At 39.9% G+C, this 20,859-nt stretch overlaps 1 protein-coding gene across 1 annotated transcript in view; it reads left to right on the top strand.

Annotated features, from left to right (window-relative positions):
* The window catches only part of LOC126176477 (fatty acid synthase-like), a 41,914-nt gene extending 21,359 nt beyond the window's left edge, over window positions 1-20,555 (top strand). The window contains exons 5-6 of the mRNA XM_049923631.1: window positions 15,092-15,200; window positions 20,233-20,555. Of these exons, the coding sequence (XP_049779588.1) occupies window positions 15,092-15,200; window positions 20,233-20,555 (432 nt within the window). The remainder of the gene's footprint in view (window positions 1-15,091; window positions 15,201-20,232) is intronic.
* Window positions 20,556-20,859: the final 304 nt, after the last annotated feature.

Genomic DNA, 20,859 nt, shown 5'->3' with positions numbered 1-20,859 from the left:
TGACTCTTCGGTGTAGGTATGTTCTCGAAACTTTTAACAAAAGCCCGTACCGAGCTACTGAGCGTCTCTCCTGCAGAGTCTTCCACTGGAGTTTATCTATCATCTCCGTAACACTTTCGCAATTACTAAATCTTGAGCACTGCTAAATCTCTGCTGGACCACTCTCCGCTTCTTGTCACTGGCCAATCAGGCATTCGTGGAATCGCCCAATGCACTTGGAGCAGCCAGTGGTGAGGGAGACGTGTGTGTGGGGTTCATGTCCCGGCATCCATCTCTGTCTACTCCATCCATGGCCCTTGGTGGAACGGAACATTCTTCTCTGATTTTTCTGATTGCAGGCTCCCAGCATGTGCTGAGATGGTAGCCACTGTCGTGGTTGATTAGGTTGTCGTGTAACCGTATTTCTATGGACTCTTTGATTACTGAGTCCCAAAATCCGTTTGTACTGCATATTTTCTTTCTGTCCTTGAAATTGAAGGTGTGCTTCTCATCAGTACTATGTTCTGCCATAGCAGATTTGTTGGATGACCCAAGCGTACATGCCTGATGTGTTCCTTGCAGTGCTGTGAGATGCAATGCTGCATCTGTACTATATATTGCATCCCACATTCACATCCAATCTTGTACACACCAGGTGCCATCAGACCTAGTGGATCCTTGGTTGAACTGTGAAGGTCTTTGATTTTTCCCACTGTGTGGAAAATGGTCTTCGCTTTATGTTTCTTGAGAATTTTCGAAGTCAAGAATTTGCTGTGGGGTACCTTCTAGGGGAAGCCTCAGAATGGGGTACAGTAAATACTGAGAATTTTTCATCTTGGGGAGACTTTCAAAAGAAATTTCAAGAGAAATAATGGTCTGCCAGTGCTCAAGAAAAGTTGATATCAGATCCATGGGACTCGGGCGGAGTCATCTATCCCCCAGAGATGTTAATATTCTGAGTTAACAGGTGGAATGACAACCATCAGGTCCCGAGTTGTTTTCAGTGTTTTTTTCCAAATAGTTTCCTGCACCAAATTGCTTTAAAATCTTAAACTATTCTGTCATCTATCCCCCAGGGACATTAACATTCTGAGTTAATGGGCAGAGTAATGACTGTCGGATCCTGAGTTATTTTCGGTGATTTTTGTAAACTATTTTTCCTGCACTTAATTCCTTTATAATCTAAAATTATCATGTATTCTTATTGATTAGAAAACCTGATATGACTATGAAATAGAAAACATCTTAAGAGAATCACAGAAAGAAAAGTGATATCTAGACGAAATAAATTGACTAGCATATTATATTTGTGGAAAATGTAATATGATGTGACTGACTGAATAATAGTTATACAGTAGTGTTTAGATTTTCTGTTTTGTATAGAGTATTTTATACCTTTTATGAGATGTGATATAGATGGGAGGGTTTGTATTAATTTTGAAAGCTTGATTTACAAGAACAGGCAAATCATGACTAACACAAAACACACATCACACCTTTCAAACAACCCTCACAAACCAATGTGCCTGATTCTTCTTCAATTGCCGTTTCCATAGGGTTACTAGGATTTTCTTCGGGGACTTCAAAGGGTAAAGGTGGGACAAGTCCATTCTGTAAGAGAAGATTTAACACCAAACCTCCTCCGGCATCTCACTCAAGTACCTGAGAGGTAGGGATCCTGGGGAAGGGGGGTGGGAAGAATTTCCTGTCTTTGAGGCTATCTTGTTTCTCTTCTTCAATCCTAGCAACCACATCTATTGTTTCCTTTCTTATTTCTCATCTTGAGGACCTGTCTGTTCTTTTCGCTCTTCCTTTGTTCATAAACTTCTATTGCTGAAGTCCTTCCTTATTTCCGTGGTTACTAATAACCTACATCTTATCTTTACATAAGAAGGCCAAAGAATTAGACAAAACAAAGACACATACATGCACATATACACAAATATGCACTTTTACACATTAATAATTATAAGACAAAGCCTGTCACAATGTGAGAACCGCCAGGTGTTGGGGAAAAGGTATGTACATAGGGAATAACGCACACATATATGGGGAGTTTTGATGGTTCTACATTGAATATACGTAAAGAGAGGCACCCACACATAATGAACAACTATAAAATAGTAATGAGTAATGGATAAATAAGAAAAAGGTGTGAAAAATGTCAGTGCAATAAAAACTTTGATGAATTGAAGGATAGTGGGACATAAGTGGTATATGTTGTTGTTGTGGTCTTCAGTCCTGAGACTGGTTTGATGCAGCTCTCCATGCTACTCTATCCTGTGCAAGCCTCTTCATCTCCCAGTACCTACTGCAACCTACATCCTTCTGAATCTGCTTAGTGTATTGATCTCTTGGTCTCCCTCTACGATTTTTACCCTCCACGCTGCCCTCCAATGCTAAATTTGTGATCCCTCGATGCCTCAGAACATGTCCTACCAACCGATCCCTTCTTCTAGTCAAGTTGTGCCACAAGCTTCTCTTCTCCCCAATCCTATTCAATACCTCCTCATTAGTTATGTGATCTACCCACCTTATCATCAGCATTCTTCTGTAGCACCACATTTCGAAAGCTTCTATTCTCTTCTTGTCCAAACTAGTTATCGTCCATGTCTCACTTCCATACATGGCTACACTCCATACAAATACTTTCAGAAACGACTTCCTGACACCTAAATCTATACTCGATGTTAACAAACTTCTCTTCTTGAGAAACGCTTTCCTTGCCATTGCCAGTCTACATTTTATATCCTCTCTACTTCGACCATCATCGGTTATTTTACTCCCTAAATAGCAAAACTCCTTTACTACTTTAAGTGTCTCATTTCCTAATCTAATTCCCTCAGCATCACCCGACTTAATTTGACTACATTCCATTATCCTCGTTTTGCTTTTGTTGATGTTCATCTTATATCCTCCCTTCAAGACACCATCCATTCCGTTCAACTGCTCTTCCAAGTCCTTTGCTGTCTCTGACAGAATTACAATGTCATCGGCGAACCTCAAAGTTTTTACTTCTTCTCCATGAATTTTAATACCTACTCCGAATTTTTCTTTTGTTTCCTTTACTGCTTGCTCAATATACAGATTGAATAACATCGGGGAGAGGCTACAACCCTGTCTCACTCCTTTCCCAACCACTGCTTCCCTTTCATGCCCCTCGACTCTTATAACTGCCATCTGGTTTCTGTACAAATTGTAAATAGCCTTTCGCTCCCTGTATTTTACCCCTGCCACCTTCAGAATTTGAAAGAGAGTATTCCAGTCAACATTGTCAAAACTTTCTCTAAGTCTACAAATGCTAGAAACGTAGGTTTGCCTTTTCTTAATCTTTCTTCCAAGATAAGTCGTAAGGTCAGTATTGCCTCACGTGTTCCAACATTTCTACGGAATCCAAACTGATCTTCCCCGAGGTCGGCTTCTACCAGTTTTTCCATTCGTCTGTAAAGAATTCGCGTTAGTATTTTGCAGCTGTGACTTATTAAACTGATAGTTCGGTAATTTTCACATCTGTCAACACCTGCTTTCTTTGGGATTGGAATTATTATATTCTTCTTAAAGTCTGAGGGTATTTCACCTGTCTCATACATCGTGCTCACCAGATGGTAGAGTTTTGTCAGGACTGGCTCTCCTGAGGCCATCAGTAGTTCTAATGGAATGTTGTCTACTCCCGGGGCCTTGTTTTGACTCAGGTCTTTCAGTGCTCTGTCAAACTCTTCACGCAGTATCTTATCTCCCATTTCATCTTCATCTACATCCTCTTCCATTTCCATAATATTGTCCTCAAGTACATCGCCCTTGTATAAACCCTCTATATACTCCTTCCACCTTTCTGCTTTCCCTTCTTTGCTTAGAACTGGGTTGCCATCTGAGCTCTTGATATTCATACAAGTGGTTCTCTTCTCTCCAAAGGTCTCTTTAATTTTCCTGTAGGCAGTATCTATCTTACCCCTAGTGAGACAAGCCTCTACATCCTTACATTTGTCCTCTAGCCATCCCTGCTTAGCCATTTTGCACTTTCTGTCGATTTCATTTTTGAGACGTTTGTATTCCTTTTTGCCTGCTTCATTTACTGCATTTTTATATTTTCTCCTTTCATCAATTAAATTCAATATTTCTTCTGTTACCCAAAGATTACTATTAGCCCGCGTCTTTTTACCTACGTGATCGTCTGCTGCCTTCACCACTTCATCCCTCAAAGCTACCCATTCTTCTTCTACTGTATTTTTTTCCCCCATTCCTGTCAATTGTTCCCTAATGCTCTCCCTGAAACACTCTACAACCTCTGGTTCTTTCAGTTTATCCAGGTCCCATCTCCTTAAATTCCCACCTTTTTGCAGTTTCTTCAGTTTCAGTCTGCAGTTCATAACCAATAGATTGTGGTCAGAATCTACATCTGCCCCAGGAAATGTCTTACAATTTAAAACCTGGTTCCTAAATCTCTGTCTTACCATTATATAATCTATCTGAAACCTGTCAGTATCTCCAGGCTTCTTCCATGTATACAGCCTCCTTTCATGATTCTTGAACCAAGTGTTAGCTATGATTAAGTTATGCTCTGTGCAAAATTCTACAAGGCGGCTTCCTCTTTCATTCCTTCCCCCCAATCCATATTCACCTACAATGTTTCCTTCTCTCCCTTTTCCTACTGACGAATTCCAGTCACCCATGACTATTAAATTTTCGTCTCCCTTCACTACCTGAATAATTTCTTTTATCTCGTCATACATTTCATCTATTTCTTCATCAACTGCAGAGGTAGTTGGCATATAAACTTGTACTACTGTAGTAGGCATGGGCTTTGTGTCTATCTTGGCCACAATAATGCGTTCACTATGCTGTTTGTAGTAGCTAACCCGCACTCCTATTTTTTTATTCATTATTAAACCTACTCCTGCATTACCCCTATTTGATTTTGTATTTATAACCCTGTAATCACCTGACCAAAAGTCTTGTTCCTCCTGCCACCGAACTTCACTAATTCCCACTACATCTAACTTTAACCTATCCATCTCCCTTTTTAAATTTTCTAACTTGCCTGCCCGATTAAGTGATCTGACATTCCACGCTCCGATCCGTAGAACGCCAGTTTTCTTTCTCCTGATAACGACGTCCTCTTGAGTAGTCCCCGCCCGGAGATCCGAATGGGGGACTATTTTACCTCCGGAATATTTTACCCAAGAGGACGCCATCATCATTTAATCATACAGTAGAGCTGCATGTCCTCGGGAAAAATTACGGCTGTAGTTTCCCCTTGCTTTCAGCCGTTCGCAGTACCAGCACAGCAAGGCCATTTTGGTTAATGTTACAAGGCCAGATCAGTCAATCATCCAGACTGTTGCCCCTGCAACTACTGAAAAGGCTGCTGCCCCTCTTCAGGAACCACATGTTTGTCTGGCCTCTCAACAAATACCCCTCCGTTGTGGTTGCACCTACGGTACGGCCATCTGTATCGCTGAGGCACGCAAGCCTCCCCACCAACGGCAAGGTCCATGGTTCATGGGGGGAAGTGGTATATATAGACATAATATCTATTGGAAGTATAGAAGTTGATAAGTAGAGGAGGACTCTAGGGAGTGAATGATACATTAAAGAATGAATGCAAAGTTTGAGATAGATTTATGTCTTTACCAGAAGATAATTAATTATGTTATACATAGAAATGTATATTAGGGTAATGAACCATGAGGCCTACTCAGAAAAGATAAGGGTGGTGTACCTGGCAATCACTAAGTATGTACCTACATGGAGATAAGATGATCTGTGGCCTAAAAATTAAAGATGTATCATAAGGGGCATACCTACCAGAATGGAAAGGGGAAGTGCTCTCATAAGGTCAACCCGCAAGCAAGGAATAGGTGCTGATCCTAGGAGAAGGGGACAGTATCATGACAAAAGTCACAAATTTTATGGGAATTATTCTGGAAAGTGTAAATTCTATGAACAACTAGCATTATTATGTTTTGGGGAAGTAAATGAATGTCAAAAGAACACTTTCATTTTTCCCAGAGTTCCTCCAAGCTACAACAAATGAAAATAGAACATACTAGTAAAAAGATAGTACAAAAAGATAAGATATAGAAAATAGATTACTCATGTGTCATACCCCCCCATGAACCATGGACCTTGCCGTTGGTGGGGAGGCTTGCGTGCCTCAGCGATACAGATAGCCGTACCGTAGGTACAACCACAACGGAGGGGTATCTGTTGAGAGGCCAGACAAACGTGTGGTTCCTGAAGAGGGGCAGCAGCCTTTTCAGTAGTTGCAAGGGCAACAGTCTGGATGATTGACTGATATGACCTTGTAACAATAACCAAAACGGCCTTGCTGTGCTGGTACTGCGAACGGCTGAAAGCAAGGGGAAACTACGGCCGTAATTTTTCCTGAGGGCATGCAGCTTTACTGTATGATTAAATGATGATGGCATCCTCTTGGGTAAACTATTCCGGAGGTAAAATAGTCCCCCATTCGGATCTCCGGGCGGGGACTACTCAAGAGGACGTCGTTATCAGGAGAAAGAGAACTGGCATTCTACGGATCGGAGCGTGGAATGTCAGAACACTTAATCGGGCAGGCAGGTTAGAAAATTTAAAAAGGGAAATGGATAGGTTAAAGTTAGATATAGTGGGAATTAGTGAAGTTCGGTGGCAGGAGGAACAAGACTTCTGGTCAGGTGACTACAGGGTTATAAACACAAAGTCAAATAGGGGTAATGCAGGAGTAGGTTTAATAATGAATAGGAAAATAGGAATGCGGGTAAGCTACTACAAACAGCATAGTGAACGCATTATTGTGGCCAAGATAGATACGCAGCCCACACCTACTACAGTAGTACAAGTTTATATGCCAACTAGCTCTGCAGATGACGAAGAAATTGAAGAAATGTATGATGAAATACAAGGAATTATTCAGATAGTGAAGGGAGACGAAAATTTAATAGTCATGGGTGACTGGAATTCGAGTGTAGGAAAAGGGAGAGAAGGAAACGTAGTAGGTGAATATGGATTGGGGCTAAGAAATGAAAGAGGAAGCCGCCTGGTAGAATTTTGCACAGAGCACAACTTAATCATAGCTAACACTTGGTTTAAGAATCATGATAGAAGGTTGTATACATGGAAGAACCCTGGAGATACTAAAAGGTATCAGATAGATTATATAATGGTAAGACAGAGATTTAGGAACCAGGTTTTAAATTGTAAGACATTTCCAGGGGCAGATGTGGACTCTGACCACAATCTATTGGTTATGACCTGTAGATTAAAACTGAAGAAACTGCAAAAAGGTGGGAATTTAAGGAGATGGGACCTGGATAAACTGAAAGAACCAGAGGTTGTACAGAGTTTCAGGAAGAGCATAATAGAACAATTGACAGGAATGGGGGAAAGAAATACAGTAGAAGAAGAATGGGTAGCTTTGAGGGATGAAGTAGGGAAGGCGGCAGAGGATCAAGTAGGTAAAAAGACGAGGGCTAGTAGAAATCCTTGGGTAACAGAAGAAATATTGAATTTAATTGATGAAAGGAGAAAATATAAAAATGCAGTAAATGAAGCAGGCAAAAAGGATTACAAACGTCTCAAAAATGAGATCGACAGGAAGTGCAAAATGGCTAAGCAGGGATGGCTAGAGGACAATGCAAGGATGTAGAGGCTTATCTCAATAGGGGTAAGATAGATACTGCCTACAGGAAAATTAAAGAGACCTTTGGAGAGAAGAGAACCACTTGTATGAACATCAAGAGCTCAGATGGAAACCCAGTTCTAAGCAAAGAAGGGAAGGCAGAAAGGTGGAAGGAGTATATAGAGGGTCTATACAAGGGCAATGTACTTGAGGACAATATTATGGAAATGGAAGAGGATGTAGATGAAGATGAAATGGGAGATACGATACTGCGTGAAGAGTTTGACAGAACACTGAAAGACCTGAGTCGAAACAAGGCCCCTGGAATAGACAACATTCCATTGGAACTACTGACGGCCTTGGGAGAGCCACTCCTGACAAAACTCTACCATCTGGTGAGCAAGATGTATGAAATAGGCGAAATACTCTCAGACTTCAAGAAGAATATAATAATTCCAATCCCAAAGAAAGCCGGTGTTGACAGATGTGAAAATTACCGAACAATCAGTTTAATAAGCCACAGCTGCAAAATACTAACACAAATTCTTTACAGACGAATGGAAAAACTAGTAGAAGCCGACATAGGGGAAGATCAGTTTGGATTCCGTAGAAATACTGGAACACGTGAGGCAATACTGACCTTACGACTTATCTTAGAAGAAAGATTAAGGAAAGGCAAACCTACGTTTCTAGCATTTGTAGACTTAGAGAAAGCTTTTGACAATGTTGACTGGAATACTCTCTTTCAAATTCTGAAGGTGGCAGGGGTAAAATACAGGGAGCGAAAGGCTATTTAAAATTTGTACAGAAACCAGATGGCAGTTATAAGAGTCGAGGGGCATGAAAGGGAAGCAGTGGTTGGGAAGGGAGTAAGACAGGGTTGTAGCCTCTCCCCGATGTTATTCAATCTGTATATTGAGCAAGCAGTAAAGGAAACAAAAGAAAAATTCGGAGTAGGTATTAAAATCCATGGAGAAGAAATAAAAACTTTGAGGTTTGCCGATGACATTGTAATTCTGTCAGAGACAGCAAAGGACTTGGAAGAGCAGTTGAACGGAATGGACAGTGTCTTGAAAGAAGGATATAAGATGAACATCAACAAAAGCAAAACGAGGATAATGGAATGTAGTCGAATTACATCGGGTGATGTTGAGGGTATTAGGTTAGGAAATGAGACACTTAAAGTAGTAAAGGAGTTTTGCTATTTGGGGAGCAAAATAACTGATGATGGTCGAAGTAGAGAGGATATTAAATGGAGACTGGCAATGGCAAGGAAAGTGTTTCTGAAGAAGAGAAATTTGTTAACATCGAGTATAGATTTAAGTGTCAGGAAGTCATTTCTGAAAGTATTTGTATGGAGTGTAGCCATGTATGGAAGCGAAACATGGACGATAAATAGTTTGGACAAGAAGAGAATAGAAGCTTTCGAAATGTGGTGCTACAGAAGAATGCTGAAGATTAGATGGGTAGATCACGTAACTAATGAGGAAGTATTGAATAGGATTGGGGAGAAGAGAAGTTTGTGGCACAACTTGACCAGAAGAAGGGATCGGTTGGTAGGACATGTTCTGAGGCATCAAAGGATCACCAATTTAGTATTGGAGGGCAGTGTGGAGGGTAAAAATCGTAGGGGGAGACCAAGAGATGAATACACTAAGCAGATTCAGAAGGATGTAGGATGCAGTAGGTACTGGGGGATGAAGAAGCTTGCACAGGATAGAGTAGCATGGAGAGCTGCATCAAACCAGTCTCAGGACTGAAGACCACAACAACAACAACATGTGTCATAAACACCTGAAGATTTCAATTGAAAAAGAAAATAAAGAAAAGAAAAAAGTCCTCACATTTCCTAAATATTAGTAAATCTGACTAAAACCACTAGTGTATGTTCATGTCTTAATAACAAAGTAAAATAAGAAAAGAATAGAGAAACAATAAGAGAAAGTTTGTTGTTATGGAAAGAAGAGATATGTGTATAAACATATGTAAAAAATGTATACTGTTAAGATATGAGATGTTATTATGAGTGATATTATGTGCATAATGATTAAGAATAAAATATCGCGTGTTCAATCTGGGCGGGGATATATAGTGATTCAAGAATTCCTGTGTAAATTCTAGAACCACTCAGCCTTCTACCATCTCAAACACATGATATTCTAGATACGAGTGTGGGATGGTAGAATCCTACCTACTGCACGTCACATGTCTGCGTGTGCAGGTTTAAAATCAGTCAGGGGAAGAAGGTAGACACAGCAGTTGAACAGCACCGACAAGTTCCTGTTGGGCGTCCATAGAGTTTTTAACGCATGTGTAAGGAGGAATCATGGATTTTTTATGCCGCTCTGTCCTTATTGTGTCATTGACTATTGTTATGTGAAACAAGAACAGTTGAAAAAGTACTTTTAGAGACTCTTGACTCAGCCTTGGTAGAGGCAAGACGTATTTTCTGATTCATTTGAAGAAAGTCATGGTAGTCAAGCCAACTTTCTTTTAACTGTAATTCATTTTGTTTCTAATGTACAATGGTACAAGGTACTTACAGAAAGTTACATATGTATGTTGAAAGTGTGAACTATATTGTGCATGAAAGTCAAATACATCGTTAACTGGTGAAAAGGAAAGTTTGTATGTCTACTCATTTTATAAGTAGAAAGAGGCTTAAAAGTTCCTGTACCTAGCTTTATTCGACAGAGAAAAAAATCAAGAGATTTTCCAGCAGACGAATATCCCATAAAGAAGAGGGACTGCAAAATTCCAAGTAAGTCACCTCATAAAGAAGTGGAAGATTCACACTTTAAGTCATCAGAACATTAGACTAGTGCATTGTAGTGATAACCCAGGGAAGACACAAGTGAGAAGCTGATATTGTATTGTCATTAATTTTGCATTGTGTGTGAGAGTTAGTTAGTCAGAGTTGTGGACAGTTGCATGTTTTCAGCACTATGACAGGAAAATGCACTATCTATCAGAAGTCCAGCTGTGGAGTCTATTGTGTGAAGGCCCATACATTTGATGACCCTGAAGGTGGAGATTTGTCGTGGCAGCAAAATCTGTTGCATACAGCTGCATTCTTCAGAGACCAGAAGTAGCCACTGTGAAAATTCCTGTGTGCTGGTGGAAAGTGGCATGAAATTTGTGAGAACAACTACCCAATTCCATTACACAGTGAAAGGGAGGGACAGCAATTGCTGCGAATGTCACTGAATATTACCAAATACAGAGTATGCTCTGGCCACACCTAAAAGAGCAAATTCAAAAGATTGCCTTATTTTGAAACCAAGTGAAAAGAGAGGCAGATGATGTGATCTTGTTGTGTGGAAAGAGAAGATTTTGTCATTCATTTTTGGAATGTGGGAGTAAAAGATTAAGATTTTATTGAGGGACATGTGACCTCCTACATTATGGGCAATCGACAGTGCTGAACGATTTAGCAGAATGCATCTGAGTTGGTGAGATAGATACAAATGCAGTAGGTGGAGTAAAGGATTCAGTAAGCAGGCCTGGCAACAGTAGACCAGTTAGTTCTGTCCCATGATCAGAGTAATGTGGCCCTCAGCTGTGTAACCTGTGAAACACTTTCACTGTAGAAGTCATGTTGGCCATTAAGTTATTTAACTTAATGAGTAATTGCATTTGTAATTATGTCATATTTTTTATATGTGATCTGTGTGAATAAACTCTTTCAGAGGAAATAGCTCTTCAGGTAGTTAGAGAAAACTCACAGATCTGACCTGCCATTTTTTTCCCCATTCATAATATGCATGTTTCCACCTCCATCACAATACATCACAAATTTTTGTTTGAACACATGTATGCCCATACCAGCAAATGATGGTCATTTAAGGTGTCTGGCATCCAGCATATAATAAGCACATAGTTGTTATTTGCTTAAAAGTAGATGTACATGCTTATTGATCCATTTATAGGAAGCACATTTCAGTATCTATTATATGTCACATATGAAATTGAAGTATGAGGGTGTGCTGCAGCCAATAAATAGAGTATTTGTCCTTCAGAAGAAGGCAGTTAGAATTCTGTACAATCTCAGATGTAAGAGCCATGTAAGAGGATGTTCTAGAGTACGAAATTACTTACATTAAGATCTATATATATTTCTAAACGTATGCTACTAATTTTAAAACATGAGCAGTACAATACTTTAAGGAAAGATAAACATATTTCTAACACATGGAGAGACTGTAACTAACACCTAGCAAGGCATAACACAAAAGGTTCAGACAATAGCCCCTATCATATGGGTATCAACCTGTATAACCAGCTTCCAAAGTACGTAAAAATTTAAATGGAATCCTCTTTGAATGAGTACTTAACAATAGGTTTTTTTAACAAAGAATTTCTCTCAAGGGAATAGACTATCTTCATCTGTAGCACATGAATTATAGCTAATTGAGATATCTTGCCTCTTCCAGTTTATACCTCTGTCCGGCCATGACCATCACCCACTCCCTCCTAACCAGATCCCCACTATCATCTTCAAGTAATTCCATGACCTCATTCTCTTTTCCTAGATCCCTTCCAAATAGCATAAACCTCTTGATGGACTAAATTATACCCAGCCATAACCTTATATCAGACTCTGATTTAATCATCCTCACTCCAGACAAAAGATCCCCCACAGCTGTGATGAACTGCAGATTATTTGACAGAAGGTATGACAGATATCTGACTCTTCCTGCTACATTGTTACATCCCAGAAGTACAGCATAACCTCCAACGCCTACACAAACTCGTAGGTCCATCCTAGAATATCTCCCAGATCCCCCAAGAACACCTACCTTTTCATGCTTCCCAAAACTTGTAAACCTAACAATTGTGGATGCCCATTTTAACTGGTTGCTGGGGTCCCACTGAAATAATCTCAGCTCTTATTGACCAGCGTCTCCATCCCATTGCCTGCAGCCTGCCTTATCATATCAAAAATCACTTTCATCATCATCTTCTAACTATCTGGATCTGTACTTGTCATTGCTGACACCTTCTCAGTATACATTGACATATCGCTCACTGATGACCTTGGCACTCTCGAACACTAACCCCTTCAACAGCCTACTGACTTAAAATCATCACTTAAGACCAACTACATTGATATCCATAACTACTTCTTGTGTGTAGGGATGACATACTAACAAAGCCATGGTACAGCCATGAGCATCCACATAATGCCTTCCTATGGTCTCATGTTTATGATCTGTTTGAAGGAAACCTGCAGGGTCACCCAAAATCTCAAACTACTTGTCTGCCATAGGTTCACTGATGATATCTTCATGATTTGGATACAAGGTGAAGACGTTTTATTCTTATTCCCACAGAGCCTCAATATCATCTTATTTACCATCTGCTTCACTGTTCCTCCTCAACCTAGCCTGCTAAGTTCTCAGATGTTGACCTCCACCTCTCCAATGGAAACATAAACACTTCTGTCCGTATCAAATCTACTAACCATCAACACTACCTTAATTTTAAATGGTGTCATCCCTTCCATGCCAAAATGTCTCTCTGACAGCCTGGCCACCCACTGATAGCACATCTGCAATGATGAGCAATTTATCACTCAGTAAGTTCAAGGTAATTACTAAGGCCTTCACAGAGAGGCGTTACCCCAAAAACCTTGTCCACAAACAGATTACCCATGCCATAGCCACATAAGCCCCTAATCCTCCAATGTTTCTAATGAATGAGGTGCAAAGCAACTCTCCTTCCATTACCCAATATCTCCATGGACTAGTGCACATAAATCATATTATTTACAAAGCCTTCAACTACATATTGTGAAAATGAGGAATAGCCTACTAACCACCTTCCCAAGTCTAATTCCTGTGCCTTTACTATCCACACACCCAGCACATTTTAACTCCAGTCCTGTCACAGGCACAACATATCCTATCAGAGGCAGGGCCACCTGTCCAAGTAGCCATGTTATGTATCAGCTTGGCTATAACTTGTATATAGCATTTTATTTGGACGTGACCACTAACCAGCTGTCTACCTAAATGAATGGCTACAGCCGGGGGTTGTCCTCCCAATTCTAGCTTTTTTGAACAAAATGGATCAGAATTGTCATTGCTACCTTTAATCCAATAATCTTTATGGCCTCAGTCTCGGCTAAACCCCCCCCCCCCCCCCAAGCCATGTAGCAGTCCCACCCCATTATTGTAAGCCAGGGCAATGTATCTGTGTGGATTTATTTGTGTATATGGGTATTCTAACAGTATGTTATTCCATCCTGGACTTTCCATTATATGGATATTCTGTTTGATCTGAAAAAGGATTTATCAGAAAACTCAGCAATGTTCTGAGTCTTTTTTATGAACCTATTGGTGACAACACCTCAACTAAATCCCTTTGCTATCTGAATACTTCTTTAAGAAAACTGAAGCGGGCTGTTTTAAGTATATCATTTCGGCATTTTCTAGCTTGTCATATGAGAAGATGATGTTTGGTTGGCATTCAAAGCTATCGTCAAGGACTTTCTAGGAAATACACGAGCCCAGAATTATGACAAAATTGTTCAACAACTCTTAGGGAGCTTTAAAAAGCTTGGCTGTAACATGAGTATCAAACTGCATTTCTTACATAGCCATCTTGCTAACTTTCCAGAAAATCTTGGTGCTGTTAGCGATGAACAGGGTGAGCGATTCCACCAAGCTTTGAGGGTCATGGAGGCAAGTTATCAAGGTAGATTGGATGTCAGTATGATGGCTGACTACTGTTGGAGCATCAAACGAGAATGTCCCCAGATGGAACATTGTAGGAAAAAATATAAGTGAAAATTTGTACCCTAATATCTTTGTTTTTATTATTTGTATAAACACAATGTAACTTTAAATATTATAATAATCTCTGAATGAATAATATACTCTAATATTCTATTACTTTTGGTTAGTACCCACTTTATTTTCCTTTGTATGCCCAATTTTAATGACTTTTAGGGTAAAGAGAGAGTATCCTGTAGTTTAAAAACTTGATTTGATAGAGAAAAACTGCTAACAGTTTTGAATTCAGAGACCAAAAGTTAGTTAATAAAAGTCACAGATCTAGGACAACAAAATTGCTGTTCCCCAGTGTAATTGATCATAGTACGACACTATAAATTTGTTTTCAAACAACTGTACACAGCAGACCACTGAAATGACCCAGTGTAATGTCATTACAAGCTTCTGACCTGGTGACAACATGGTGCCTTTGTACAAAACTCACTTATTTGTGCCACAATGTAGTGGCTCTAAGTGGCAGCAAAAATGACATATATCTGTGGTACTGAATGCACACAGTTGTTTCAGACTGGTCGGAAGGAAGGCAGGAAATATGGTCTGGCAGAAAATAATAAAAACTGCACCCCCAAGAACATGTGCCTTCTGTCGCAAAGAGATACTTTGTGTTGTTACCTTTACACCTTCTATTATTTATATTCCACTCAGTACTTACTATACCTATATTTACAATACAGTAATATTTTCCATATTTTCCCAGGTTCTCGCTTGGAAGACATTGGCAGCACATAAAGGCTTCAAGTATGAAACTATGCCAGTCATTTTTCACAATGTGCACTTTCAGAGGGCAACTGTGTTTCCTTCCACTGGTACTTTTGACATTTTGTATGCAATACAGTGTGTAATACTATTCCTTAAACTATAAACACAAAATGAATGTGTGATGTTCCTTTACAGATAAGCTATAAATATCATAATAATTCATCCTGGACAAGGATGTATCTCTTAAAAAATAATGATAATCACAAGATTGAAAATCATTTAAGGGTGTTTTTAGTACATCTTAATACACCAGTATTGTATTAAATCAGTATTACTGAGAAGAAATAATTACAAAAACTAGAATCTTTTTACATATGTTTTCTGGCTCCGTAGTACATTGTCTGCAGTTCATATCCATCTCATTCTCCATAGGAGCATGTTTGTTCATGTGCTGAATGAAACACCCTTCATCATTTTAATTCTTGACATTAATATCCATCCATACTTCTTTTCAAAACCAACATAATGAAAATATGCATCAGAGTAACAGTTAACAAAACTCATCTTAATAATCTGAATAACTCAACTGCTGAAGAACATGTGAACTTCAGAATGTAATTGGCACACTTTACCTCTACTTATAACAAAGCTGTTTGTACAAGAACCATCTTGAAGAACAACATTTTAATTACATCAGCTTTCTGATTGAAACATAGATTTCAACAAAATTATTCATTTTTGGAACTCGTCATTTTAGTGTTACAAAAGGATAGTATTTGTTATTTACATTAATTTTAAATTTTTGTATTGAAGGTTCTAGAAGTTGCAAGTTTCTGTTTACACACGCACACACACACACACACACACACACACACACACACACCATGATGGGAGAATTATCCAAATAGGACCTAAATCAGCAGATGTGATATGCATGTAAAGTCAAACAAATGATTAAAATTTCAGGAAAATTAGATTATTTATTCAAGAGCAAGAGCTTCACAAATTGGATAAGTCAATAACACATTGGTCCATCTCTGGTCCTTATGCAAGCAGTTATACAGTTTGATATTGATTGACAGACTTGGCAGGTATTCTCCTGAGGGATATCAAGCCATACTCTGTCCAGTTGATGTGGTAGATCGTCAGAATCTGAAGATGGTTACAGACCCTGCCGATAATGCTCCAGTCATTTTCAGTTCTCAGTTGGGGAGAGATCCGGCAAGCATGCTGACCAAAGTATGGTTTTACAAGTATGGAAGACAAGCAGTAGAAACTCGCCATATGTGGGCAGGCATTATCTTGTTGAAAGGTAAGCACAGGACGGCTTTTCATGGAGGGCAACAAAATGGGGCTGGGACATAGAATATTATTGACATATAGCTGTGCTGTAAGGGCACTGCAGATCACAACCAAAGGGATTCAGCTATGAAAATAAATGTCACCCCAGACATCACTTCTGGTTGTTAGGCAGTATGGCAGGTGACAGTCAAGTTGGTTCCCACCACTGTCTGGAGCATCTACAGACATGTCTTTGGCCTGAAATATCACTGAATGGAGTAGAGTTGTCTTCAGTGATGAGTCCCACTTTGAACAGAGCCCCAATGGCCAGTAAAGATGTGGCTGTAGAAGCATCAGACTGCAGTTGGGTACCAACCACATTGTCACTTGCCTTTCTGTCTGACAGTCAGGAGTGATGGTCTGACATGCCATTTCATATCATAGCAGGACCCCTTTGGTTGTCATTTGTGGAACCCTTACAGTACAGCAGTACATCAGTGATGTTCTATGCCCCATTTTGTTGCCCTTCATGGCAAGCCATCCTTAGCTTACATTAGAGTAAACCGATGCCCACTTGCAAATAGCAAGAGTATCTACTGCTTGTCTTCTTTCTTGCTAAACCCTACTTTGGCCAGAAAGATCACTGGACCTCTTCCCTGTTAAGACTGTTTGGAATTTTGATGATGTAAAATGGCAACTGGACAAAGTTTGGCACAATATCCCCCAGAAGGACGTCCAACAACTCTGTCGATCAATGCCAAGTGGAATAACTGCTTGCTTAAGGATTACATGTGTACCAACATGTTATTCACTTGCTCAATTTGTGATGTTCTTTCTCTTGAATAAATCATCTAATTTTTCTGAAATTGTAATCCTTTGTTTGTCTGTACGTACACATCACATCTACTGATGTAGGTCCTCTTAGGATAATTGCTTCATGGAGTGTTATTATTTTTTACTTTGTGTGTGTGTGTGTGTGTGTGTGTGTGTTTTATTTATGCACTGTGGTGTCAAAAGTCTGGGATACCTCCTAGTTTCATGTCAGACCTCCTTTTGCCGACACAGTGCAGCAACTCGATATGGCATGGACTCGACAAGTCATTGGAAGTCCCCTGCAGAAATATTGAACCATGCTGCCTCTATAGCCATCCAGAGTTGCGAAAGTGTTGCTAAGCAGGTTGTTGTGCACAAGCTAACCTCACAGTTATGCCCCAGAAATGTTCAATAGGACTCAGGTCAGTCAATCTGGGTGGCCAAATTGTTTGTTCAAATTGTCCAAAATAGTCTTCAAACCAATTGTGGACAATTGTGGCCTGATGACATGACATCATTGTTTTGGAACATGAAGTCCATGAATGTCTGCAGTAGGCCTTCAAGTAGCTAAACATAAACATTTCTTGTTTGTGATCTGTTCAGTTGCACAAGAGGACTGAGTCCATTCCATGTAAACAAACCCAAACCATTTTGGAGCCACCACTAGTTTGCACAGTGCCTTGTTGACAACTCTGATCCATGGTTTCACGAGGTCTAAGCCACAACTGAACTCTACCATCAGCTCTTACCAACTGAACTCTGGACTCACCTGACCAGACCTTGGTTTTCCAGTAATCTAGGGTTCAATCAATAAGGTCACATGTTCAGGAGAGATGCTGCAGGCCATGTCATGCTGCTAGCAAAGACACTCATGTTGATCATCTGCTGCAATAGCTTATTAACACCAAATTTCACTTTTTTTAAGTGAAGGCATTGTCCATGGAGTGAGAGGTAGTGCCTGAAGTTTAGTATTTTCAGCACACTCTTGATGCTGTGGATCTCAGGATGTTGAATTCCCTTTTGGAGTATCCCATGTGTCTAGCTCCAACTACCATTCCACATACAAAGTCTGTTAACTCCGATCGTGCGACTATAATCACATCGGAAAATTTTTTACGTGACTCAACTGAGCACAAATGACATCTCGGCACTGCCCTTTTTATACCTTGTGTATGCAATACTACTGCCATTTGTGGATGTGCATATTGCTATCCCTTGACTTTTGCCACCTCAGTGTATATATATTGTCCTGTAGTCACATAGTTGGTTGACATTTAGTTATGACACACATACTCTTTTTATTTATATCTTTTGTCCAACTTTTAATGTATTATAGTATAACTTCAGATACAAAAAAACAGTGTTTCTGTGATGAAAACCTTCATTCACCATTTAATATAATGTGCCTCTTGATCATCTCGTGGCTCTCATTTTTGACAGACATCAGCTTCTTAAATGTGTTTAGTATTGTTTATGAATTATTGATTGTATTATGGATTTAGTACACCACACAGAGCGGTTGTGTCACCGACAGACACAGTGAAAAAGAATGTTGGAAATATTTCAGTTTTCAGACCAAGTCATTCTTCAGAAGTAAAAAACTCACACAAATTCATGCAAGAACAACTCACATTCACACATTGCCACTGCCACTGAGCACTAAGATTCAAAGGCAGGTGTGTCTGATGCAAGCAGCAATGTGCCTGAGGTGGATAGTGGGGCTAAGGAAGGGGTGTTGGTGGAGAGTGTGAGAGATAGCTGATGAAGAGGCTAATGCTGCCTGTAGGAGCATGCAAAGACATAGTGGAGAGAGGATAGGGCTGCTAGGTCCAGGATCATGTGGCTGTGCTGGGGAGGGGGGGGGGGGGTGTAGAGAAGACAAAAAGTGCATTTCCAGCATAGAACATGTGTCTGGGTCTGGAGTGGAAGAAGGGAGGCAGACAGGCAGTGGAAGAGAGAGATACTAATTGAATGTTGAGTCAGGAGGGTTACGCAAATGAAGCTTACGTTGTTAGGAGAGTTCCCACCTGCACATTTATTCAGTGGGAGAATTCAGAATGCAGAAGCTATAAAGCAAACAATGTGAAGCACATCATCTTAGGTGGCATATCCAACAACTAGCTGGTCCAGGTTACTCTTGACCACAGTTTGGTGGTGGCCATTCACACAGACAGACAGCTTATTTATTGTGATTGTCATGTAGAATACATCACTGTGGTTGCAGCTAAATTGGTAGATCACATTGCTGCTTTCACAGGTTGCTGTTCTTCTGATGAGGTGGGAAATGTCAATGACGGCTGGAGTAGATTTTAGCAAGGTTGTACGGGACAGGTATTGCATGTAGATCTGGTGCAGAGATATGAGCCATGGAGCAAGAGGTTGAGAGCAGGGTTGGAATAGGGACAGAAAAGGATCTTGTGTAGGTTGGGTGGACGGTTGAATACCACTGTCATAGGGGTTGAGGGGATAATGGGGAGGGTATTGCTCATCTCACGTTACAACAAGAGGTAACCTGTCCCCACAGGCAGCATTAGCCTCTTCCACTGCTGTCCCTCGCCCTCTCCTCCCCACACCTCGTCCTTAACCTCACTACCCACCCCAGCTGGGTTGCTGCTTGCATCAGACACAGTCGGGCTTTAGTGCCCTGTGACAGTGACCATGTACATGAGTTATTCTTATGTGAATGTGTGTGAGTTTCCAACTTCTGAGTAAGTACTTTGTCTGAAAGATGAAATATTTCTAGCATTCTCTTTCTTTGTGCCTTGCCTGTCTGTGATTTGATGCCTTCACTATCTGCTGAGTAGCAATCTATCCTTTCCATATTGTTGTGTTATTCTTTCCTGACTTTTCATGGTTTTATAAGGATGTTCACTAACTTGAAGCAAATGTTGATAGCAGAACTGTAGATTGACTGTAAGTGAATTTCATATTTGAATTTTATGGTAACTTTTTTAAAACCAAACAATGAGGTACACAGATAACCTTTTCAGTAACGTTATCTGGAAATAATATAAAAAAATTAAAACAATGCATATTTTGTTCCAGGGAAACTCACTTTCTTTGTTGAGATGATCTTTACAGAAGGACAATTCATTATTTGTGAAAGTGACCAAATAGTTGTGTCTGGTCAGATATTTGTCTGCCAGGAACCAGAGAAGGAATTTATTTGCCTGAATAAAGCTTCCCAGACTGGTGAACGAAGTACTATGCCCTTACTCAAGAGCAAGGAAGCGTATTTGGATTTGCGTTTACATGGGTATCAATACACAGGAGTCTTCAAGGGAATGTTGGAAATAGATGGTATGAAAACTGATCTGAAATATTTTATGTGTGTTTGTCATAAAACAGCATATAAGCAATTTCTTTAACTACATATGTATAAGCATTTTGATGAGAAATGTTATCTTACACTTTTTTTCTCTTCTGCAATAATTTTTCTCTCTTATTTTAAATCATAGTTGATACTTGACAGATAACTAAACAAATTTTTTGCAGATAGTGGAGCCAAAGTTCATTTTACCAATAACTGGGTTGCTCTGATGGACTCTGTTCTGCAGGCAGCCTTAATGAAGAGTGCTTTCAGGTATTTCTCACATGTCTGTTTTCCAACAAAACTGCAGAAGGTGATTATTGATCCGCAGAAAGTTTGTCAGACAGGTTGGTATTCAAAGA

Source organism: Schistocerca cancellata, chromosome 3, assembly GCF_023864275.1.
Source record: "Schistocerca cancellata isolate TAMUIC-IGC-003103 chromosome 3, iqSchCanc2.1, whole genome shotgun sequence".
NCBI classification, from domain to species: Eukaryota; Metazoa; Arthropoda; class Insecta; order Orthoptera; family Acrididae; genus Schistocerca; species Schistocerca cancellata.
Note: the sequence above shows the minus strand (reverse complement) of the source record. Positions and strands in the feature narration are given on the sequence as shown.